The sequence below is a fragment of the Calidris pugnax genome, unplaced genomic scaffold, assembly GCF_001431845.1.
Source record: "Calidris pugnax isolate Ruff unplaced genomic scaffold, ASM143184v1 scaffold8, whole genome shotgun sequence".
In the NCBI taxonomy this organism is placed as follows: Eukaryota; Metazoa; Chordata; class Aves; order Charadriiformes; family Scolopacidae; genus Calidris; species Calidris pugnax.
Genome location: NW_015090830.1, coordinates 19,804,465 through 19,830,916, shown reverse-complemented (window position 1 = coordinate 19,830,916; position 26,452 = coordinate 19,804,465). Strand labels below are relative to the sequence as shown.

The following is a 26,452-nucleotide window of genomic DNA, read 5'->3' as shown; positions in this document are numbered from 1 at the left end:
TTGCTTCAGCCCTCCTGGCTGCTGCCACGCTGGAAGCAGGGCCAGGGGCTGCAGGCTGAATGGGGCAGCAATGATGAGCCTGAGACCATCAGTCACAGAGTGCTGAGATTGTAATTGCAGCAGGATGTTCTGGTAGAAGCAAGAGTGTGAGCTAACTTGGCTGAAATCAAGCCCAACTATTCAGGCATAGTATGGATATGCATGAGAACCAGGGTGTGGAAGTGTTGTGAGAGGCCAGCCTCACAGCACACAAACCCGTTACTAACCTTGGTACTGAAAAACTCTACAGTCTCAGCTTTTCTGCAGAAGTCACTTCATAATTTGTGTTTTTAGAGCTTGCAACACTATCTGTTTACTTTTAACTTTCCCCCTTTGCTTGTCTCCTATCACATCCCAGAAGCACTGAAACAACCCGTAAGCTTTTGTGGAGTTTACGCTTTTGGACAGTGCAAATTCAATTTGGTTGGAGCCATAGCCTAAGGAATCTTACTCTTCAGTTATTATGAACTGAACTGAAGCACTTTAATAAAATCAATGCCTGCATGCAGTATTTTCTCAGTTCAGCAAGGCAGCCTGCTTACATACAGTAATTGGACTCGTGACAGGTAATTAAATGGCTTGTAAGGCCTTTAGGATGCTTGATTACATGAAAAACACCACACTAATACATAGTAAATGAGGTGGCTAAGAACATTGTGTTTCTGTTGATTGGAGAGATACTAAAACTCTTACACTTCATTGGAGGGAGAGGAGAAAATAAAACCAAGACAAAAGACTATGAGCAGTGGTTGACATAAAAAGGGAGCATAAAAAGAATAGGAGAATGTACTTAGAAACTGCGTTGCCTTGGTTATTTTAAGTCAATCATGCTTACACAGATTGTCAAGTCTTGACTGCTTCAGCATATCATTACATAATGAACTTGTTCTTTGTGATCTCAAAATTGATAAGATAGTCAAAATTATTCAGCAAGGGATAGGAGCTCTTCATAGAACTTTCATATAATTAGAAAATGAACTGATATTCCAGGAGATACTAAGCACATACACGAACATATGACATATCTTAAAGAATTCATATTTAATTATCAGAGACCTAACCACAGTCCATCCTATTATTACATTGACTTGTAAACACACAGCTTGACGTGTGCAGTTGCTCACCCATAATTATGGGACTAAACTGGGATGTGATAAGAAATCTAAAATGCGTCAACAGTCTTGGGGGTAATTGTCAAAATAGGGATTGTTGTACAAAGCAGTTTTGTAATATTTTTAAAATATTCTTTTTAAAAGAGAGAAAAAATCATCTCTAATAAATGGGATAAAAAATGCCTCCATTCCTTTCCTGCATGTTTTTGTAGACAGCAGCCTGATCACTGGGAGAGGGAGAGAAGCAGAGGAAGAGCCAGAATGTGAACAGAAAAGTATGCTCTGTGGTACCAACAGCATAAGGCCAGACAAAGGAAAAAACTTAGGTTAAATGGAAGAGATGCAACTGGAACCTGCTTTTTTCTCTTCTACACAAAAATATTTTTTTCTTATTAAAAAAAAAAACCTTTAAAAACACAGAAAGTATGCCAAAGAGAGAGTCCACAGACAAGATAATCTTGGTAACACACTCCCATTCACAGCAACAGAGGACTCATTCGTAGCATATCGTGGTTAGTGGTTTTAACACACATGTGGAGCTATAGACAGACATGTTTTATGATGAGTGTACTGGAGCCAGCCAAGACTTCAACTTATCAGTTGAAGGGGCACACACATCCACAAAAATCAGAGGTCATACAGACATTTTTGTCTTTTTGCTATTCCAGGTATAACACTTACCCATTTTAACAACAACAACAGCAAGTTGTCAAAATGCCAATACTGTTAGATATACAAGACTATATCTTTTACGAGGATAAAAAAAAAAAAAGATATTTTTTCTCTATTCTTAGAAGACCATTGCTTCCAAAGGAACTTGTGGCAGATCTAGGGACAAAACAACAAAAAAAGGTCACCAAAGGCTCTGATTTGAACCCTGGATCATTCTCCTCGCACAGGGCTTTACTGAGAGGTCTTCTGGTTTAATCCAACTTGACAACAGTTTGACGAGCTTCTGTTTACATTCCTTCCATACAGCTAATGGGAAACAAACCACAAACCATACAAGGTAATGTTTCTGTCTGTCTAACCAACACACACTTTCCTCTAACCAATACTCCCGTGCTTTGCACTCTCCACCCAAAATCTTTTATGGTAGTAACCCAAATAGCTTCAGGGGCTCCTTGTTGGCCACTCAGCCAGCACCCGGCTGCTTCTGAGCTTTGTCTGGGAATGAGCAATCCCCGAGGTCCCACAGCAGTGGGTTTTCAATGTCTGGGCCAGAATGGGGTGCAGCAGGAATTTGGGTCTGATGCCAGAGGTGGCAAAAAGACTGCCCGCTCAGCACAGGCTGGAGTCGGTGCGTACGTTTGTGCGGCGGTGTAGGAAAGCCAGCCATTTCAGGCACAAGCTGTCTGTGTGGTTCTTCAGAAATAAGGCGCCATAAGATGCTTTTGTAATTGGAGGGGATGTTCAGGAACGCGTATGCTTTTCCCCTCCCTTGTAATATATTGATATATATTGTACAGGAGAACTCATAGAGGACACGGTGCTTTGGATCTGTAAAACATTTGTGACTGGCTCTCTGATAGTACCAGCTGGCAGCCTAGGTTTTTCTATATTTTATTTCATATCTCAGTAGCAATTTATTAAAAGACTATGAGAGAAAGCACATGGGCAGGCTGCTATACTTTCAATAAGATTGTGATTTTCCAAGCAGTGTAGGAATCTTAGATACAATTAAAATGCCGCATTGCTGCCTGTAGTCTGTTTTTGGCATCTGCCCTTTTTTGACAGAAAAAGCAAAATCTGACCTGTAGCATCTCAGATGATGAGCATGAATGAGACCTCGCTTAATTTTTCAGATGTTAAGTGGATTTGGAAGGACTGGTACATAGGGAAAAAAGATCAAGTCTTGTCTTTTTCTTCTAAATTAAAAGTGCTAGGAAGTAAAACAAACTGTGGAACTTTATCTCTTGCTGATGTTTGTCAGAATAACATACTTTACAGGGTGACACAATTCGTTATGTTCAAACCTGCCATTTTTACATGCCTGATAAGTCATTGTATGTTTATTATTTTCCCCTTATGCTACTATACTGCTTCTCCTTGCGGGCTTGTTAGAGGTTGTTTCTTCTTGAGATAGAGCAATATGGTCCTCTGTCATAAGTCCCATACAATGATAACAGGAATAGTACCTGTGGTTTTTGGATTTCAGTTTGAATGCTGTTTGAGATGAGTATATCAGGGAATTTTAGCATACAGATAAGTTTTTTTCCCTTAATAATAGATAAATGGTGCTTTGAGACAGCTGTTAAATTGGGGAGAAAAGCAGTGATCTCCCAAGACCTGTCTATAAAGGAGATCTGCTTTTTTGGTCTTCAGCATGACGTGTTCTACCTGGTTTTGACTTCACTTCTTTTGGGGAAGAAACGACAGATGGTAGTATTACCACGTGCCTTTAGCACTCCCAAAAAAGATACCACTAACAGTAATCGGGTCAGATCTGTGGATCCTCCCTCTTATTTTTTGTGCACAAGAGACAGTTTACAATGTCAACATTTAAATGATTGCCAGTAGATGTGGGTTAACACCTTTTCTGGCTCTTAGTTGACCTTATTTTCAATGAAGGACAGTGTACTTCTCCACCAAGAGAGCAACTAGATACAGTTGAAGCACTGTTGTTTTTAAGTCCTTATAGGTGGTCAGCATCAGCTCCAGGAAAAGATATATGATTAACTCTATAATCCACTTCAAGATCAAAGCTTTAATTAAGTAGTAGAGATGAGATAGAAAATCTGTCTTGATGTAAAAATGTGCTTTAAGGGAGTGGAAACATCCCATAAACATATTTACATCTTCTTTACTTTCCATTGACATGCAAAGATTTTGTTTGGCACTGTAAGTAGATCAGTCATTATTTATTTATAATATAAGCTCTGATGCTGTATCACACAGACATAGTCTTCAGAGTCAAGCTGTACCGTTTGAGTTCTGGCTCCTTTTGAGCTGTGGCTTTGTGGTGTTGGTTTGACCACGCAGAATGCAGTGTGGAATGATAAGTCATCAGATGAACAGCTGCATATAGGCCAAGAAGATGCTGAATGTTGTCATAATATGAGTCAAATACGTGAATCCCTAAATATGGGCAAAGATACCAATGTTTAGATTGAGAATGGATGAAGAGAGTTGTCCATTGCTTAGTGGAGTCATCAGAACACTAACATTAATTCTAGTCTTGTTTGTAAGATAGATACCTAGTCAGCTGATGGTAAAGCAAAGTGTAAATGTAAAGTTAGTATATGTACAGCTGATTTGTTCTTGTAGTGTTACATACAGTAATGGCAAAAGTAAACTTGTGCTTTATTCATACATGACAGGGATAGCTGTATGTATACTTATGTGCATGCAGATATATATATATAAAAATACAGATACAAGTACCATATAGTCATGAATACGTAAGTAGACAGATATAAAGGTAGGTTCAGTGTAAACATAATGATTGAGAAGTTCTGAAGTGTAACATTCCATATGAAAACAATGAAAACCTGCATCCCTAATTTTATGGAAAAAATGGTTCCTACTTCTGTCTAAAAAGACTATAGCAACATATTATTCTGTGATTGCCTAGCTGGTCATTTCTTTTGGAAGAACAACATTGCAGTTCTCCAGCTAATGGGAATAGAATAAAGCTGTGAAGGATATAGTGAGCAAAAGACTATATTGCAGTCAGAAAGTAATGCATTAAAATGTCCACAGGGTTATTGAGTCAAGTTATTCTGTTGAGCTTCTGACACAGTAATCCATATTCTTAGCATTTTTACAGTTTGTTGGGTAGCACATTACAAGTCTGATCCACCTCTTGTTCATTTATGAGATTCCTCAGACCTCCACGTGTGTGCAGGCTTGTAGCAAAAAAACTGGGTCCATCCACAGGCTGAAAAGGCCAAAAGTAACAGGTCTTCCAGAGAAATTTTTACATATCATCAAGAAAAATTTTAAGGCAGATGAAAAAAAACAAACCCTATAAGACTGTATCTTCAAATAAAGACAAACAGGAACTATACTGGAAATATACTTTGAAATACTATGAAATGAGTTGGCTGTTAGTATGCTATCTTAGACCAGCCTGACTTTGGACTGCTTTAAAACATAAATTTTAAACCAGACACCATTTTAGGCTTGTATGTAGCAGGGTAAAATGTGAAAAGAATATGTCCATAATATTTTTGATGGTTAACAGTGTGTTGTTTTAAGAAAAGGTTTAATATTCTCACAAATGTTTGCGCATTTCAGAAGCTCCCGATACCTTCATCTCATTCCTGCCAAGATACTGTAACCTTACAAAAAGTTAATGTTTTTTTAAAAATTCCTTGATTTTTCAAACAGAATAGTGTGCATTTTCAGTGTAAGCAAAGAGACCCCCTCTGAATTTTGACAGTGTTTATATGCACACTATCTAATGTCATCCTTTTTTGGGGGGTTGCTCTTTTATTTAATGTAAATAGGAAAAACCCATAAACTCCAGACGAAACTTTCTCATGAGAATGGTTCTCCCGAGGGTTTCTCACTGCAAAATCTTCTGCTTCACTTTTAGGTCAAACACAAACCTCATTATATTTATAGGGTAAAGTCTGAAGGTCCCACCTTGTTTGACAGGCAACATGACTCGGCACAAGAGCTCTGCATGTGTCTCCACAGTCCTAATATTTTCTCATGCTTGAATTTTAAAAATACTATTATTATTTTTATTCTTAAGAATTATTAATGTTAATTTGTAAACCAACCCCCTTCTTTTCATGTTACTTTACTATTTATATTATAATATTTAGGCACTCTTGTTTGGGTATGGGGACACCAAAGCAGCGTTGTTTGTTTTGTTTGCTGGTGTTGCGTAGTAATGCACAGTTTATTGGAATCAACTATTACGCTTCCGTGTCTCTAAAATACTCACACTTTTAGCAGGCTGTTCACTAGGCACTAATACATTTACGTGTACATTCCAGGTGTGCCTAACATTTCTAGTCTACAAGCCATACAGCAATCAGTGCCTTGTGGTAGGGACTCCAGAGAGCCAACTGATGCTTCCCCCAGCTGGGGACATGAGTTCCCCCACTGCCCCTGCTTCTGCACACCCCAGCGCTGGGCAGGGGATGTAGCCCTCCTCTGGGAGCTGAGCTGTTCACAAAGATCATGTTATTTGAGAGCCATACATCCCCCTCCACACTCCCCTTACTGTGTGTCACTTAGCAGAATAAAGCACTCACAACCTTAAGTGAGGAACGTGTACATTAAACTTGTTATATTAAATGATATGAGATTTAAACATCGCTTTGTCTTTGCTTATATAACCGTTTCTCAGTCTGAGGTGTATATAGCACTGTGCTCCCTGAGACACTGGCCACTGTTCAAAAATGTCAATGCCTACACTTCCTCACATGTAAGAAATCACATAATCACATTGTGGGGAAAGAAAGTAAACTATGAGTTGTTAAAAGTTTAACCTAATTTCTATTTCATTTTAAATGAAATGAATGTAATGGTACTGTATAAGCAGGCCTCTGGAATTTTTATTTTTTTCCTTCCAAAGGATAATTAGTGCTTAATTTAAAAAGCTTGGGAATAGTGATTCACATTGGGTATTTTCATAAGAAAAAAATTAAGGGATGGGAAATCATATCAGAAGAACAAACAGAAGACCTTTGTGACTTCTTGTGGAGTCTTCAATAGTGGCTTATTACAAAGCATAAAAGACTGAGGCAAATGTCAGAACATACCTTGTCAAAAATCAGGAGGTATACATATAAGCATACATATATACATATAAAGACTGGCTTTCAGTCAAGTAGTAATTACGTCTGTATTTTTCCCTCTGTAAATAGCTGATGTACATCATTGTAGGCATAAGTTTTTACCAATTAAATCTATACATATTTCAGTCATCTCAATATCTGATTGAGAGCACACACATATATTTGCCATAAAGCCTCCACATATAGACTGTCCAAAGCTGCACTAGCAGTGGCTTGAATCTGCTGCTTACAATGAAAAACCAGGGCTGAGCACTGACCATATTCCCTGATGACACCAAAGCAAGTTACTGTATGTCAGCTGCTCCCCTGCAACTGTTTATATGCCAGAAAGACAATGTTTTAAGAACAAGTTTTACCATAAAAGCTGATAAAAGATAAAACCACAAGATGAACAGAACTGTAACATGAAGTAAAGCGTGGGCTTTACTCAGAGGGGTTAACACTGTTCCTGTTCTGAATGATTTTTTCCAGAATGGCAGAGACTCATGGCTTGATGGAGAGACTGGAGAAAGCAGTGACTCGACTTGAATCGTTATTTTCAGATTCACACAGATCTGGTGGAATGGAGTGTGATGCCATCAATGGAGTCAATGGAAGTAAGTCTGGTTTTTTGAAGTATCATCTCTGTGTTATTAAAAAATTGCATGTGTTTGTCTTCCAAGAGGGAGTGAAATCCCACCCCTTCTGAATTCTATATCAAAAGAAAGTATTTTAAAAAGTGAATTTAGAAACGTCACATGACAAGCTTAGTTGTATGCAAAATTCTAAATTAATATGGTCTAGAAGGTTCAAGACTAGTTGAATCATTTGACTAGTCTCTTAAATATACTATCCGTATTTCAAGCTTTATCGCTTTTTTCATTTTGGCATTTATACTGTTGTAGATAACTCACCAGATGAAAATGTCTGCTCGAGCCCAATTAGCAGAAAAAATGAGATGGCCCCAAGATTTACAGCATAAATATTCCTAAAGAAGTCAGCAATATAAATATTGAGTTTATTTGCCAGCTTTCTGAATTTCACAGCGCAGACCTACTTCATTTAGTTGTTTAATATCCTTAATCAAATATGAGTTTGTTCATAAGCGTTTGATCACTAAGAGCTGCCACAGGTCCATGGCCACCTTTTGTTATCTCTAGAGCTCTCCCTTCTCAAGTGGTTTTCCAAAGCACTACATAGAAGAATACGCCAAAGAAGTGTGTCTTCCGTTATTCACATCACATCACCAAATCATTTTTTTTCACTCCTCATTTTTTTTGTTGTTCTTGAAAGTTCCAGAGTAAATAATCTTATAAATGTGGCAGTTCTAATGATGATTGAATAGAGAATAATGACGATTGAATAGAGCCCTTTCCTTTCTCTAGAGCTTGTTCTTTCACCCAGAACCCCAAGATATATCCCTTTATTAGCTTCTTTCCTTTGCCTTCTGTATTCCTTGGCCCTTTGGTGCATTCTCCAGAGCAGAGCACATCCCAGCATGGACTCAGCTGCTGTGCAGAAGCTGCAGAACAAGCAGAAAGTTGCAGGCAGCTTCCTTACTGACACAGAAGCCCGACAGTGTGTGTCAGCTGCTTCATTGTCCCTCTATGCCAGCCCTTACCCAACAAGACATGCGAGGGACCTTCCCCACAGTCATGTGTGCCGTGGGCTTACACGCTGGCAGCTGCTGTGGAGCAGCTGACTGAAAGCAGCGTGTTTCTACGGCAGGAGGGGAGCACCTTCCAGCAGGTCTGTCAGAGTACCCTTCCATAATACAATGCCCTCAGTCCAAAGCGACCCTAGAGAGCTAGTAAACCCTAGCAAAGTCATGGAGAAACACGATCCCTGTACAAACTGACAAAATAAATCAATCACTACTAGGAAATCTACATTTTCAAAAAATACAGGCTTCAATCCTATGATGAATCCATTTGGGTGGATCTCTGTATTAATCCAGAGCTCACTATAGCAGAACTTTAAGAACAGGAGATGAACTCCCCATGTGAGGTACTTCCATGAAAATCGCTATATCCTTGGCCTAACCTAGGAGCTCAGCCAGGCGAAAAGATTCACCCCCGGGGAAGCAGAGCTTTAAAACCCCAGCAGATCTCTAGGAGAGACCGACTGACAAATCTTGTTGTGGAGTGAGATTATGAAACACTCAGCCAGCGGGAGGCTGCGGTAAGAAGCTGAGGCGAGTGGCACCATGGGGCAGGTGCCAGCCTGCATCGCATCTCCAGGCGGAGCTTTCTCACAGAATCACAGAATCTTCTAGGTTGGAAGGGACCTTAAAGATCATCTTGTCCAACCGTCAACCTGACTGACAAAAATAGACACCCACACAACAAACAAGGAGCATCATCACTAAACCATACCTCCCAGCGCTACATCAACCCGTCTTTTGAACACCTCCAGGGATGGTGCCTCAACCACCTCCCTGGGCAGCCCATTCCAATGGCTGATAACCCTTTCAGTGAAAAAGTTTTTCCCAATATCCAGCCTGAACCTCCCCTGGTGCAACTTGAGGCCATTTCCTCTTGTGCTGTCGCCTGTGACTTGAGAAAAGAGACCGACCCCCACCTCTCTACACCCTCCTTTCAGGGAGTTGTAGGGAGCAATAAGGTCTCCCCTCAGCCTCCTCTTCTCCAGGCTGAATAGCCCCAGTTCCCTCAGCCTCTCCTCATAAGACTTATTCTCCAGACCCCTCACCATCTTTGTCGCCCTTCTCTGGACCCGCTCCAGCACCTCAATGTCTTTTTTATGGTAGGGGGCCCAAAACTGGACACAGTACTCGAGGTGAGTACTCACACGGGGATGCAGGAATTAGCTTTTGCTGGTGCAGTTAGGAAGGACTGTACCAGTTCTTCAGTTTGGGTGATTGATACCCATCTAGTGCCACAAACATCATCCTGTTTGCCTGCGTTACTGTGTTTCTGTAGAGGTTCACATAAGCTCCACAGCAACTGCAGAGTGGAGGGTCTTACAGAACAGGTCTCTTTTTCTTTTTCTCCTGTAAAACTGACACTCAGCCAGAGTATGACCTTTTATAAGTCTCTAGCAAAAATGTAGATATATTGCTACCATTACGCAATTAGAGTTATTACAAAAAATAGCCTTGACTTTTAAATTAATACTTTTTCAGAGACAACAAAATAATGTGGAGGATGAGAGAACTGTACCTTTACTGTTTTCTTAAATGGCATTACAACAGCAGGATTGCAAACAAACCATTCAATTGCTCTGCATGGCCCAAATTCTATTAACTGCTCCTGGGAGTTTGCTGTATTGAATAGTAAAAAATAGCATAGTTGCTTTCTAGTTTTGCATAGGACAATTGCCATTTGGTGAACTGCTATTTAAAACTCTGCTCTAAAGTAAAAGGTTACAATGATTCTCTTGGAGACATACACAGATTTTGACAAAGAACATAAATGGGCTTTGGAAAGCATCTCCACAACTAAAACCTTTTGTACACTAGGTTATTTGAGGGGTTTACACACAAACACTTTATATGGAAGAAAGCCCAGAAATTCCTCAGAATTAAAGGTGAGTGACATCAAGAGAACAAAAGGAGCCTTGAAATCCGCCTGGCTGACTAACTACTTTTTTTTTTTTCACACAGGCCATTGCAAACTCCCATTGCCAGAGCCCTTCTTTTTTCTGTCAAGGAGCCAGATGACTCTTGTGGAATAAAGAGGGCTTTCAAGATTATGAATTTGGACACAATTGTCATATAGAGCCAAAAGGTTAAAGCAAACTCTCTGGGGAAAGCCTGGTACCTCTTCAGAGCAATCTTCAGGCTTCATTAATGAGGAAGAGAGGCTGGGAAGAATTTTAACCTTGGTCTCTCAGATCCTACAGATGCCATAAATTCACATGTGCGTCGCTCATGCTGGACCTGGCAAAGGTTCTGAGGCGTAGACAAGACATGAGGATATATCAGGGAGTACAGGGAGGGCTGGAAAACATCCAAGGAAAGATTACTTCTGCCTTCTTAAAAGGTACCACATAAAGCCATTTAGAAGCCAGGTGCATAAGAAACTGAGTCTCATCTGCATTTTCTGATTGTCCATTTTAACAGGAAACTGCTCTGAATACCATACAGAAAATAGCATTTTTATTCCTCTGTTAGAATGTATGGCATATACGTAGTCAATGGATGTGTCATCTAAAAGACTCATTTGAGCTTTCTTTATCCAATGACAGTTTTGCAAGGTCAGACAACAAAATAAGGAGATTACAAAGCCACATCTCACTGCATAAATCCACTGTCAATAGATTCTAAAGACTCTGTCTTAACTGGAAATTGAAATGCTTGCTATGAAAAAGCATGAAATAATACAAAGATCTTCAGGAAAGGGTGGGTGGTGTAAAATAGTTTTTCAGTATAGTGCAGATTCTTTTTAGGGGATAATAATTGTTTTATGTACAACAGTAGAATTTTGTTAAGACAATCATGCTTATCAGGCCACTAGGTCTTTGAAGGGCTGAGAAATGTTTATTTTAGCACCTGTTACTTTAAGACAAAAGAGGCATCCACTACATTATAGAGAGTAAATTCTCTTCATGTTTCTAGGCAAGTTCTACCAAGAGCAGGGTTTTTTTCTTTCTAGCTAGGAAAAAAAATCATTATACATCTCTTTTCACTGATTTCACAAATCAATGAGTATGGCAGAAATTAAGCTACAGCAATTTCCCCTGTTTCTATGGTATTTCTCCTCCTTCTACTACAGAGGAACAGCCTATGCATTATGTACTTTATGAACCCATTATAATGGAATTATCTTCTTCTATAGGCATCGCACCGTATGTTGAAGCCTTTGATAGGCTGCTGAATGGAAGTGTTGCTGAATTTCTCAGGTACAGCAAGATTCTTGAAGGTGATGTGAAGACACATGTGAGTATTTGCTCAAATTTTCTCACCATGATAAAAGCGTCTTGGAATCTGTGTGATCATCTTTGATTGCTGAGTAGAGGAGAATCTTAATACCAGTTCTCTAAATTATTAGTTCTTGCAGTAGTGGTAACCTGGCATAACACGCTGAGGAGAGTTGGCTCAGGAAGGGCAAAAGGCTGTATGGATTCATAAGAAGAGACTGCTCCTCTTCTACAGAACCAAAGGTTGAAGAAATTAGTCACCTTATATTGTGATATATCTTGTGATCAGAGCTTGTTTGTTTCATTTTATTTTTTAAGCCTGTCTTCTATAAATGATAGAATGGCAAAGGGTGGACTCACCAACAGCTTACCGATATAGATTTTGGGAAAATAAACCACACACAAAAGAGTTTGAGCTAGATCTGAAGGAGTGTGAAGCTTTTGACTTTCCTAGTAGATCCATGCCATCGGGCCTTTCTCCATGTGTACATTTCCCAATTCATTGCAGCTGCTGTTCTACATAACAAACGCTGTAGCCAGAAAAACATGCAGTCCTACACGCTACTGGGATTTATGCTGCAAGGCCAGCATAAATATTTTGCAAGAGAGCCAAAGTAACCAGTCTACTAACAGAGGAAGAGCTCTGGGATTATTCTGCAAACTGTGTTCTCTCTGTGGTGGTATATGTTCTTGTTGGGAGGGTAGAGTTTCTGACCTAGTTAAGCCTAGAAAACTGGAGGGAGTGAGGAGAACAGGCAAATTCTAGAGGATCTTTGTGTTTCTGAGGAGATGCTGAACTTTCTTTTTATTTGAAGAAACCTTTTGACCTTAACAGTTATACTATCAGCTACGATATATGTTCTTAAAAGAAATTAGGAAAAAATTCATAAACTGGGGGCCGGAGTGTGTGTGTGTGGGAATTATCCACCTCACTAAGCAGAGAATTGCTGCCTGGAAAGGATCTGTTCTAGCTGTGGTCATTACATTCATTAGACGCCATTATTTTGCAGTTGATTTCTCAACAGTCTAGATCTGAGAGATACAGAAATAGCCTTCCTACCAACACTAAGCAGGGAAAAAAATGGTATTTAATATTCTAAATGACTAAAACCTTTTTAATATACTCTATCTGAAAATGTTTAAATCAATAAGTGTATTAATTTAAGCATTCATCACTATTTGATACTCATAATTGAGTCCATATAAAAGACTATTAATAATTTATCTGCCAAGTTTGTGGATAGTCCCTAGCATATTGTTGATGATAGTGTAATGCAAACTGTGATAAGGGGTATTTGTTAGGACTATGAGATTAGATATAAACAACTTTCCCTTACATAAAGAAACCGGTGATTCTGATTGCAGCCTATTAAATATTCTGAAATCCTAGATTCTGAATTTACAACATGAAGCAGACTGTGGTTGCCTTATGCTCATGCTTATCACTGAAGCAACATCTGTGCTTTACCTTAACAAGGGGAACAAGGAGTATTTTTCTTCTGGGTGTCTTATAGACCATTTGTCCTCAGCATTATACTTGCAGCTGCTGTCTCTTTCACATAATGAGCTGAAGGGAAGGTTGTATTTTATTTCAAAAAACACCTGTTGCCTAGAAAAACCTCACATACCTGACTGAACAGAATGGTAATATGAGAGAAAGCGAGTCTTCGTATTATGCTAAAGAAATGAGGGATTTAACATGATGTGTTTCGTGCTGATTGCTGTAAGGATTGTGTGGTTTGTGTTTCTGGCAAAAGGAAGAATACAGCCATAACTAATATCTGTTGGGGAGCCCCATTCCTATTTTTTCAGCATGCTGTACTCTAAATAGTCTATTGAAAGAGAACAAAATAAAAAAGAGAACTGATAGCTAGCTCCTGGCTCTGTTAAATACAGCAGCATGGTAGATTTTACAAAGATTAGTTTATCAAAGAAGAGTTCTGCTTAGACTTAATCTTGAGAGCAGCATATTTCTCATTCAAATTACAGTGCATGCAGGGGTGAATCTCTGAGGTCAACTGCATTAAAGAAACTAACCACTTTTAAAAAGACAGGCAGAGAGAATGGCTAGGGTCTTTACTTAGTCTATTTAATACAAATTATCCTAAACAGCTAAGATGAGGTCCTTTTCCTGCCCTGTCACTGTAGAATAAAAATCTGGTGATTATATGGATATTTCTATGAAATACGAAGTCCGTGCAGGCAGATATTTTATGAAAATACTTTCCGCTGTCCATGTCATAACTATAGAGCATGTGAAGTCGGTGAAAGAGTGAGTATGGCCAGGCCTGCTGCCAGCCAGCTGTCTCTGGCCTGACATACCAGTGTCTTGGAGGCTGTCACCAGCTATTACAGGTTCTAACAGCCCCGAAGCTGACTCACTGTGTGTGCCAACACTGAACCATGCTTCTGTCAGAATGAGGGAAGTTCAAAAGCGGTGTAAAACAGACTGTGGGTCTACAGCATAGGCAGTTCTCTTACACCCAGGAGATAGGATAGCACTGGCTGATTGCTGGACCACAGAGACATGAGGCCCATCACTGTTTGCCCAGATACATCCACCAGTACAGAAAACGTGCTGAGGATGACAAAGAGATGCCTGCGGAAGACACGGTTTATCTTCAGATTGTGTCCCAGTAAGGAAGCTGATCAGGCAGGTTTGATGAACTCTTTGCCCTGTCAAAGCAAAGCAAGCAAGATTTTAGAAGGCCAAGATGCAGGTTTCTGTGATGTGTTTATGATGAGCTTCTTCATGTTGTTTTTGTTTATGTGATATTTCAAGTGGTGGAATACTGTCGTGGTTTGGCTTGAGTTTGAATAACGTACCAGATGAGACATAGTGATAAGAAGAGAATGTACTAGTTCTACAAGAGAAGGGCAGATAACATAAAATTTCCATGTTTTAGTATGTTATGTGGTACAGAGCGAAGCAGAATTACAGCCTTCCTGTCAAACACATAAACTAGTACTTGCCTTTTTTTTCATTGTTTATTTGTAAAAATCTTCTACCCTCCCAACCCCACCGGTTGAAAGAACAGATTGTCTGAGTGATTCAGTCATGTTCCCTCTTCTCTCATCCAAGCTATTTAGCTTGGAAAGGAAAACTATAGAAACATGGATGCCTTTTCCCTCCTCTCTTCCATCAAGTTCCAGCTGCTGAAATGCAGAGCTCAGCCAGACAACCAACTTGGAGAAATGAGAAATAAAAAGGCTGTTGGTTAGCTTGCTCCTTATTGGAAGAGGCTTTAGATACAGTTGATTACATGTATGACTACAGGAACAAGACAGCACGAAGCAGCAATTCACAGCACGTTACCTGATCTGCAGGGGGTCCCTGTGTGCATGCACTGATTTGTTATCAGCATGCACAGGGGAAGCAATGTTCACCCCAGAAACGCTGGTCGTGTGCACATACCCACAGAGTTTCTTTTCCTTATCTATTATATGAAAGCAATGGCATTCTCCTCTGTTCCTTCCAGGCATAGTTCACGTAAATATAGGCAGACAACTGAAAGCAGGAGTTATCTTTTATGAGATATATATGCACTTTGCAAAGTGCAGCTCTGGTTTGGCCTATCAGTGAAGTCAAAAATTCCTAGCTTCCTCATTTTTTCCAAAGAGTAGCTATTATACATGAAAAAGCTGTATTTTTTCTTTTCTTGTGAGAGATGTTGAAGAATTAGGCAATGACTTTCATAGCCCTGAACTTTGAACAGGATGTGCTGCTGTCTGTGATACACCAAAAAAACACTTTTGCACTTTTTCTTACCTAATCTAAACACAGACTGTCAAGCCCATTATTTGACTGATTCCTCATTAACAAGGCAATTTGCTTACAGGGCAACAGAATGCACAAGTGTACTCTCGTGTTCATCTTTTGTGCCCAGAGGCTGTGCGGTTTTAGGCATTGTGTTGAAAGTTGAATTGGAGCTCAGAGAGGAGGATGATGTCAACATGCCCAAAGAGAAGCTTGCTGTCAGGCTGCCTTTGCATTTCTGTGATAGGTATTTTCTGCTACATGAAATAAACACCAAACCAAGTAGCTCCTACAGGACTGGGAAAAACAGAATACATAAAAAAAGAGTAAAAAGACAAACATTTTTTACTGCATACAAAATGCACTCAGCTGAAAGAAAGAGACTGAAGTGTAGAAAACAATACTGCTATCCACCAAAAGTGAAAAAAACAAATAATCATCAAACAAAAAAAGCAACCTTGGAAATCTGTCAATACTAAAGTTGATTTTGTAATGCTAATCTGGCTGTATTTCTCATCCTGTATGTGTACTACAAGATAGTCCATATCATAAGCATTAAGAAATGTTCACTTCAATATAAGAAAGATGGAAATGCAGGATTCACAATGTAACCAAGTGGCTAATCCAGAAAAAAGTATCTATTTTAGGAGCTTTACAATTTTTGATTTCTCTGTTCCAAAGGATGACTTCACTTCTGGCCCAGGGATTGGATCTGGCTTTCCAAACAAGCAGGATTTATTGGGTGAGATGCGGTGATGTGCAGACGGGGTTGCACCTGTCTGACTGCGGGGGTAAAGATGGCTCCTGAGGATGAAGAACCCATCCATTGCCAGTCTCATCCAGCACCCTCTGAAAGAGGGGGAGTTTTTCCATTCATGTTGATGGGAGCTGGATCAGGCTGTTAGTTTCTTGACACTGACATTGCAGTAAATACCACTTGCTTTTCTTTTTATTTAAAAAGGCAAGGCAGAGACAAAAGTCGAACAGACTCTATTGAAAAAAACATGCCATGGTGGCCAATTCTGGGCATCTAGTTGCTGGCATGAGAAACATGCACCTGTAGATTTGGGGTGGTGGTGGTGGGAATATATAATGAGAACATTCCATATGGCATTCCCTCAGTCAGAAACATAAGAAATCAGAAACACAAACAGTCAAGGCTGTCAACAGTTCTTTATAACCTGTTTTTATGGGGCTTCTTTGCATATGGAGCAGTTCCTAACTAAACCCATAAGTAGCTCCGTTGATTTCAAAGTAGTGCAGTTGATCAGGGACCATTTTCTGGGGAAGGGTCTAAAGCTGTTAGCCCCTAAAAGCAGGGATTATACCTACATGTGGTTACCCAGTACAATGGGACTTTCTGATCTCAAAGGATGCCAGGAAAAAGGTATCAGAATTATTTGAGTGGGAAACCTTATATGCAATGGGAAACCAAGGAAAACTATCATGTTTGCCCAAGAAAATAAACTTGCTTATATGAAAAGAAATCCAATAGTAAAGGGCTCTTTAATCGACCAGATTAATTCAGAATAACATCCAGTGTTCAGACTAGATTTAAGGTCCATGTTTTAACAACTAATTTAATTAATGATTGGAGCAATTATCAAGGCTTCCATTTTCAGCTGTTTGAAGTCTAAGTCAGAACTGATCATATGCTCTAGCTCATGCTAATTTTGCTACCCTCTAAAATTTTTTCATTTAAATCCTTTAAGAGCAAATTTTAGCCTACTGTAGGAAACCTGTGTTTCTTGGTGGTTTTGCAGGAGAAGCAGTGTATAGACCTAGAGGCGTAAGTGCCCCACAGGTTGAAAACCACTGCATCAGCTTAAGCAAAAATCATAAGGTGATAAAATTACATGGCTAAATTAGCTAGCTAAATGATGGGTAGCTACAGCGTATGGACCAGCTGCACTCGCAGCCACAAATAAAGTGTGAGAGTGTCCCAGTGAGTCTGTTACAAAGTCATGGCATAGGACACTTGCCAGTGTAAAGTCCAGAGAAACTCATTAGGGAGGATTGGAGACATGGCATTGGCACAGATCCAAGGTCCATGAGGAAGCCTTGATAAGGTAATCAGTCTTTTACTCTTCTGATTCAAGGCAGTCCAGGATTGGGAGGGCATAGGTGCAGTCATCTCAGGCACTCAGCCTTGGAACAGTCTGTAGTTCTCACAGCAGTAATTTCCAGTGAACCACTGGCAAATTAAACTGTCCTGATCCATCAGGAAAATCAAGACCGAGGAGCAGAGAGACAGTATCCCTGCTTTTGTCATTGGCATGAAAACTCTTTACTGGCATCAGTTCTTATAGTTCTTATTTCTCTTGCAAATAATTATTTTTCAAGTTGGAGTAGTAACATTATTTAAGCCCATTTACTTCAAGCTGAGAAATATACATCCACAAATGTTCTTTTTTCGGTTTTACATGTTTTTCTCTTTTGGGACACACATCTCCCATGCTTGATTGATGTCATTTGTTGCTACAGGCTATGAGCAAGTCTTTTATTAATTTTCAGTCTCATTCTTTCTGAAAAGCATGTGCACAGTCTTTTCACTCATCCTGCCTCCCCATCCCTGACCTGCTTTTATTTTGCTGGTTGGTGGTTGCAACTGTTTTGAGTGTATAGAAATGCTGGGCTTGGAAACCGAGAAGGCTGTTCATTGTAGTCAGCAAAAAACCAAACAATGAGCTCAGAATCTGGCTCTTCAGTCAGTTTCTAGTAAAAAGGAGTTCAGTGAATAATGAGAATTAAGCCACAAGGGAAACCAATGCGCGGTTTGAATGTTGTTTTAAATAAGCTGGGAGTGCTGTCAGGAGTGATGAGGGTAGAATGTGCCCACAAATGTGTGTTGCCTCTTTTTATCCAGTATGAATTGCATGATCAATACGGACAGATTTCTGAATATTGAAGAGTCCATTAGGATAGATTAAACCATGTCACCGCTAACTTCTATTGACATCCATAAATTGAACTATATATTTCCATGATTAATCTGAACCACAAAGAGTTTAATTTTTGCTATTTTGTTTTGTAAGCTTAATTGTATGTTTTATTCTAAATGCCAAAGCTATAATAAAAAGATTGGTTTAGGATCTTGAAGGAGATCTTTGAGCCTGAAATACTTATTTCTTGTTGCTTTAATACATATTCTGTTTAAAAAAACACCTTAGGTCAGACCAGCTTTTCAATCACATCACTGTGCAGGTAGATAACTACCTTGCCTTTCAAAGAGGCTGATGCCTCCTCACCAAGTCAATGTAGGGTTTTGGTATTTAGCACCTTTGAAAAGGAAAGTATGGTTCAGGTAGGAAGAAAACTTAATTATTATTATAGATGTGTCACCTTTAAGCTTTTAACTTCCTTCCATGTTAGCACATTTTGGTCAGGGTCTGGGATTCTTTCAAGGTGATAAATGTGGAAGTGAAGTTACAAGGAGACAGATTCTGGCACTTTTAGCCTTTGAGTTGCTTTCAGGGAGCTCAGTCGGACTACTTACAGAATGAGGTGGACAATGTCACCGGTTGTCCTGAAGTGTGTGAGAGACAGAACATACACAAAGGCATTTCAGCAATATAAGAACCTATTTATCCAAGCTCTCTCTCTAAAGACAGTGCAATTTCTTAGAAATGGATGGTTCTCTAGTCTTTATATCAGGGAAGTTGGTATTTGTCAGACAAGAACAGACAAGACAGTAAGTCAAGAAACCAGCTTCTCAGTGGGGTGCCCAGTGAACACCGCCAAAAGAATATTTATGAAGTGATACCTCAACAAGTACTGTAATTTTTTTAATTTACAGATATAAACATCTGAAGTTCCTAGAACTTGTATTTCTTAAATCAGCAACACATGAATGACATCCTAAACCTGTGACATCATAAAGCCTTTTCTGACTGTGCTCAGGGTGGATTTGGACCTTCACTGAAAAGCGCTTCTGAGAGAATAGCTGGGGATAGGGAATGGAACTGCTCAGCAGCAGACCTCAAGGGCAAACCAGCCCATCAGAGAAGTAACTGGAGTGCCTACAGCCAGTGGAGACAAAAGCACATTCGTACAGATGACAAGGAGACCTGCAGGTCTCTCAGATCTCTGTGGTTGTCTGATGCGCTGGTTTACAGCATCTGTTCCATGTTGGAAATGTAGCTTTGCCTTTCTTCAGGGAAATGAGGTCTCTTCACAATTCCTTGACACAGGCAACTGTGCCCTACAAAGAATTCTGAACTTGGATGTCCATGGGAAAAAAAAAAAGGAACCTGAATTTAAAAAACGGTTTATCTTGATAATAGCCAAAGTTTGGACTTCCATCTATCCAGTACATCCAGTATGTGGTTGCTATTTATTTAAGGAACTAATGCACATTTTCAGAGATAGATACACAATGTAGCTCCAAGTAATACAATAAAATAGAAGCTTTGGAAGTCTGTGAAACTACAATGTAGCACAGTTTCTGTTCTTTACTGAAATCCTGAAGTGGGCTGGTTTTCCTTTCCCATCTCTCTTTGAGAGACCTGCTTGCTTTTGCAGGCTAGTCGGGATGAGGAGCTGTAAGAGCTCTCTCAGGAAAACTGTAGCTAACTTCTCTAAGTGCCTGTGTGGTTGGGGTGCTTTCTGTCTACTCTCCCTACTACTGATTTAAAAAAAAATTACAACTTTGTCATGGCATAACCTTTGATGTGTGATACAAAAGATATTCCTGTAATATCAGTAGTTAAATTAACACCCCTTGGAAAATTGCATACTTTCCTCAGTTGTCATTTTACACTGTTAACCTTTCACCTCAGGAGTCCTGGGGACAAACTGGAGACAGATCAAAAGCAACTGACCACTATTTGCTGTTGCTCATATTTTGAAGCTCATAAAATATACTATGACAGTCTTTGGTCATTAGGAGCGCCAGTGAACAATGTTGTCACATAGATTTTAGTGGTGTATTCTCTGCACTGTAGAGAAGCCTTTTGTTCTCATGATGGTTTTATGTTTGTTCTTAAAATGTTTGGCTGTTTTTATCCGCTGTTTGTTTCTATGATTATCACTGATTACATATTATAAAGGCAGAACATGACAACACAAATTTTGCAGAGCTGACAATCAATTTGGGGGAGGTCCAGTCTATAGGCAAGCAGCAAGGACCGGAAGATCAGGTATTGCAATGAGCCATTAGCATCTTTTATTTCTACTGACATGGAGGCCTTTAAATGTAGAACCATGACTGTATGCTGTGCAATGAGATGGCTTCAAAATCTCCAGGAGGTGACTGACTCTTTGCAGAATGCAAATGGCAAACTTGAATTGAACATTTTCAAAACTGTTCAGAAAAGAAGGGTATTGAAAACAAACAAACAAAAACCCCTTTAGTCTCTAAAGAGACACATTCAGTAATGTGTGGAGTATTTATTTTTGCACACAATTCTCAGTATTTTTCTATGTTGATTCTTCTGGAATCCCTATCAATACACTACATCTGGTTTTGGAACTTCCATGTAGATGTTGAAATGAACAGAGGTCAAGAGAGTTGTGGATATTTGACTGTTGTAAAAGAGATTTGTGAAGAATTTGTGAATCTGGAAGATACAAAAGCAGCCTAAGCTTTAGGAGACCATCGGCTATTCAAGAGCTTTGGTCTGGAGTTGCTCTTCTTCTTTGGTGGGTGTAGTTTATTAGAGAAGTTTTGGGAGATTATGATCTCCTCCTGCTTCCCTTAGCAGTAATCAGTAGCTGCAGTGGCCCTGCAGCCCAATATTTATATCTGTTTGAAACAATGACAGATGAACAAAATAACTGACTGCTTCTGCTACCAAGATTAATAATTATTTATCAAAGCTGACGTTTAAATAGTATTCATTAGGTTTTTAAATTAACAATCCCTTGAGATCAATCAAAACAATTCGGGTCACTCAAAACTTTAAAACCTGTACATTCTTTATCCAAGGCAATAATTTTGTAATTAATGTAAAAGCAACTGCCATGGCTTTAAATACCCTTTTACTCCAGTACATCTGTACAGTTCATGTTTCATATGGAGAAATAAAATGGCAGCAATGATTTACCCCAAACAAGTCTATCCATCTGTCTCACATCACTGGCACTGAAAGATCTTTAAGTTCAATATCGTTTGAGCTCCACCAGAGGTAAGAGCTCTGGGTGGTTTAAGTCACAGTCCAGTTAACTGAAAGGTAGAGTTAATGAAGCGAGGTACAGATGCTACTCTGAAACAACAAATAAGTAATACTGGCTAGCACTGTGCTGTTACACAACACAGTGATTAATACACTGGCAGATATAAACAGCTAGAAAGACCAGCACTGATGTACCCTTAGACTGCTAAGGGACAGGCAGTAGCAATGCTGAGAAATTTTAGCAAAAATTCCCTAATATAGACATGGTCATGGAGACTGAAAAACACTAAAAAAACATACTAACAGAGGACAGCTGATTGGTGGTAGTCAAATGTATCTATCTGAAAATAGAAAATAGAGTACCTGAGGTAGTGTCTGGCTCCATCCAAATCAATGGTAAATCTCCTATTGACTTCAGTTTTTACTAGAATTTCAACCCTGTTTTCTGCATGAACCAGTAAGAGAAAGGTGACCGTTTTTTGCTTTCTTTCCTTTTCCTTTTCCAGTATAAAGTGCTCTGTTTGGAGAACTGCCACTGACTCTTCAGCATTTGGCCTAGTTTTAAAAAAATCTCTATCAGCCAATTAGCTCTACAAAATAAATACTGTCTCTTCAGCTAGCCTGGATAGTTTCTATGGCAGCCTCATACTTAATCTAAACTTCATTCTTTTTCCATTTCTTGCTTCTCCCTTCAATCCACCAGCCACTTCACCACTTCACTTTGAAGAGGCTCTTGAAAGCAGAACGTAGAAGACAAACTGTTTCTCTTCCTGTGGCAGCACTGTCCCTTTTAGAGAAAGGCTGGGGTCTTTGCTCCTAACAGCAAAGCTCCATCTGTAGTTGTCATTTGCTGTCAGTCATCATATCTTTTGCTAAACGCAAAGGACCCAAAATTATTTCTGCAGAAACCATGGTTAGAACTCTGGACCACTAAATCCCAATTAATTTCCCTCATGTCCTCTTTACTATTTTGTTCCAGAATAAAGTCATTATGTATATTTTAGAAATCCAAAATGTACATAGAGCTGTATTTTGATTTGCAAATGATCATTGTTAATGTTTGCATGTATCTATATGCAGATGTGTATTATTCTCTAACAACAGAAGTCCAGTGCATTCTGACATTTACATTATGCTTTTCAGTGTTTTGACTCTGAGGAAATATGTTATTAAATATAATAACATTTGACAAATTTAATATTATCAGGTCAATAGGGTAATTTTCTTGACTAAATTTCATTAGGAAATCCTTTGTTTGTTTCTCTTCTATTTAGGTTTGTGGTTTTTTTCAGAGACTGAATTTACTTATAATTTGAGATCTGAATTCATGTGCCTATTTCTTCTCGTAGTTTGCCAAACTGTTGTCACATAAATAACATTTATATTTATTAGTGCTTGGATACCAGAGGGAGGGGCAACATAGATTAAATAAAACATTTTAAATGAGAAAAAGATAGATCCTAATATCATGTCTGCTCTGGAGAACTGAGCTTTACTAAAGCAAACTGGTAGTTTGTGCATCGGGTTCAGTGCATCTGTGTCTACTCAGTCTAGAATAGTGCAAGTTTGGGTAGAATCCACACTTCAAACAGGTCAGAAGCATTGTCACCATTAGGCGTCTCACAGAGCCTCTAGCAATTTTTCAAGCATTCTGGGAAATATCAAAAGTTGGCATTGTATTGTGACAGAGAAGGTTAAACCAGTTGCTATTAAAAAGATGATCTCTAAATATGTATAGTTCCTCCATTAACTTCTGCAGGCTTAACTGTAAAGTGCCCTGTCAATGCTGTAACTGGGATGGTGACAGAGAGGTCACTCACTGTAGCCAGCCACAGGTTTCAACAGGCATTAAATTGGGCCAACATTGCATACGTGTCAGACTTGACTCCTCCAACCATATCAGTCACCTAAATCACCTATCAAACACCTGAGGTAAAGGATTAAGACACCTTATTCCACACTTTACTGAGGGGGAAACTGAAGTGGTGAATAGAACACCACACGGTCCTGGCATTCAGGTACATTGTCACAGCCATCTCCTCCAGCCTCTAGAACAAAATGCTAAAAGCGAAGTAGGAAATGCTTTGAGGAACTGGCTTCCTTCAAAATATTAACCTCATCTGAGGAATCTGTCTGATGATTCCGATGTCCATGCATAATCCCAAGAATGCCAAAAGGATTACCCAGAGTTTTTAGATGTCAATTATCTGTTGCTCTAAAATATGCCCATTTCCATCTGCAGATGGATGTGTGCAAGTCTGTGGTCTAGTCTACTGTGACAAATTTACTCATGGTTCCTATGCATTTTTGACACTCAGGCTTCATTACTATCATCCATTATAACTGCAAGAGTTTCAGCTGATTTGTTCTGTGGCAATCTTTTGGCTGAGTCGCACAAGTTGTTGAGAAAAATTCCCAACCCCCCCCGGTCCATTTTCACTCCATTAGTCTTCACTGGATATGGGGGTCTAATGGAAGAATCGTCTCCCTAGTGCTGTCTGCTTACTTACACAGCCTGTCTGCGAAGTAGGAGGAGGTAGCAATGAAATGTCACATTTCAAAGACTACAAGAAAGAATTGGAATGGTGATAGACTGAGCTAATGCATTCTTAATGAGAAGAAGCTCTTCTATTACTTTGATGGGATGCACGGAAAAAGTACCTCATGCTCGGAAATAGTAAAACTCAGAAAGCCATTTTTAATGCTGTTGGAGAAAGAAGGAAGTAACTATGGCAGAAGTCTTATAAAATTCTGCGTGTAAAATGCAAAACCTGTGTTAGCACAATCCTTTGATTAAGATTTAAATTGAAAGGTGAGAGATGTGAGTGCTATGATCGCTACACAACTAAAAGCTTTTAGGGCTGGGTAAATTTTGGGCACACAGTGCAAGCCTTGCAATCAATATCTAGTCCACTGACCACTGAACATTTCCAACATCCTATAATAAATTTAGGATAATAAGAAAGTGCAAAAAATCACACTTTTAATGCATCAGAGTACTCAAAGAGTATTACCAATGTCTTGGGTGCCCTCAGTAGCAGAAGATTCCTTAAAGACAGCTCCCAGACATTTTGAGGAAGTGGCCTTGGCCACACTCTGCAGTAGAGGAGGAGGAGTAATAAACATAGAAGAGTAAAACATGTCTGGAAGAGAAGTACATTCACATTCCACATCCAACAATAGTTTTAACATTGGTCAGACAAGCAAGGCACTTGTATGAGCCATACTCAGGGAACGTCAGTCTTTTAGGAACATCAGTGTACATCATCCAACAGTCTGTCTCCAGCTCTGACCAAATTCCAGTGCTTCAGCAGAAAGAGGTAAAAAATCAGACAAGAAACCACTTGTTACTTTGTACTCTGAGTGGAGAAAAATGTCCTTCTCGGCCTCTGTGAGTGACCAGTGGGAACTCAAAAGCATGAATTTAATACCGTGTTAACAAATGGCCAAACAGACATGTGTTTCAAACCTCATTGATACTACCAGCTCAGCATATGGTCAAGAACTCACAAAACAATCTTAATTTCCTATATCTAAGAGCACTTTGATCATGTTTTATGACCTGTTTTATCAGCACTTAAAGCTCTGTCTTAAAACAATGCTGGTTCTTTGTAGGCATTTGGAAGATCCCTCCTGAACTTCACTTTTTGGATAGTTGGAAATCTTTTAAATTTGAGACTATAGTTACTCATGACCCAGTTTACAGTCCTGTGTTCACATGCTGACACTACCATTTTCTTCCTTCTCTGTTATTTACATGCCATATGAGAAAAAATCATATTCCTCAGCCACTGTGTTGCTAAGCAAAGCAAGTGCAACTTTTAAATTTTATCTTTGCATGACAGGTACTCATTGCTCTAAACATCCAAATAGGTTTTCTCTGCATCAATTCTGATTTAAGCTCATCTTTATTTAACACAGATGACTAGTGCTTTGCACAGAACTACAAAGGAGGTCCTTTCCAATCGTTGTAACAAATCTGTAGCTCTACTGAAAATATTTTGCCACATTCGTTGTAGAACTGCATAACCTCTTTTCACAAAGCCACCTTCCTGGCTTTTATAACAGCATTTTCCAATCTTCAGCAATCTATCTCGACAATATTAAAACCTCCTAATTTTTTGTTGCCCCTGAATTTTATGAGTGCACACCTAATTCTTGCTGTTAGGACACTAATAAACATAATAATGGTTCCTAAGATTAATGCCTGAGAAACACAACTAGGAACTTTCCTCCTCTCAAATAACACCACCTGTACTAAACCCTGTTGTTGTCCCCTTTCATCCAGCTTCTTATTCAACTTAAAGAGTTTTTACACTAATTTGCATCACTTCCACTTAAAAGTATGAGTTCCCTATGAGGATGTACAACAAGCATTTTATATAATATCTAAATATACTAGATCTTACACATTATCCTTGTCTAAGAAACTGGAAACTCTAAACAATCCCCAAAAGTAATGATTTGAAACCATGGGTAATCCCATTCTAATTTCTCCCATTTTTAATTTTTGTATGTGATTTTAAACACTCGTTTCAAATCAATTCTAAATGTGCATGGTGCTGAAGCTGTGCACACCAACAGCCATGGCCACTTGACATACTTTTTCCCCCTCTTCTTGGGCATATTTGCCCAATCCCTGATTGCATACTTCTGTCATCTGGTACTATCTCCAAATTATATGTATTTAAAATCTTTTCTACTTGTACTTCCAATTGCCAGTGTCTTCAGTACTCTACAATGAAGATAATATAGACCCAATGATTTTGTAACACTAAGCTACATATATTTGACTTCCCTTTCAAATGATGTAATTCC

The 26,452-nt window shown here is 39.2% G+C and overlaps 1 protein-coding gene across 1 annotated transcript in view; it reads left to right on the top strand.

Moving 5' to 3' along the window:
• The first annotated feature begins 2,028 nt into the window (after positions 1-2,028).
• The window catches only part of CAP2 (CAP, adenylate cyclase-associated protein, 2 (yeast)), a 63,147-nt gene continuing 38,723 nt past the window's right edge, over positions 2,029-26,452 (top strand). The window contains exons 1-3 of the mRNA XM_014941072.1: positions 2,029-2,160; positions 7,379-7,503; positions 11,683-11,783. Of these exons, the coding sequence (XP_014796558.1) occupies positions 7,380-7,503; positions 11,683-11,783 (225 nt within the window). The 5' untranslated portion in view covers positions 2,029-2,160; position 7,379. The remainder of the gene's footprint in view (positions 2,161-7,378; positions 7,504-11,682; positions 11,784-26,452) is intronic.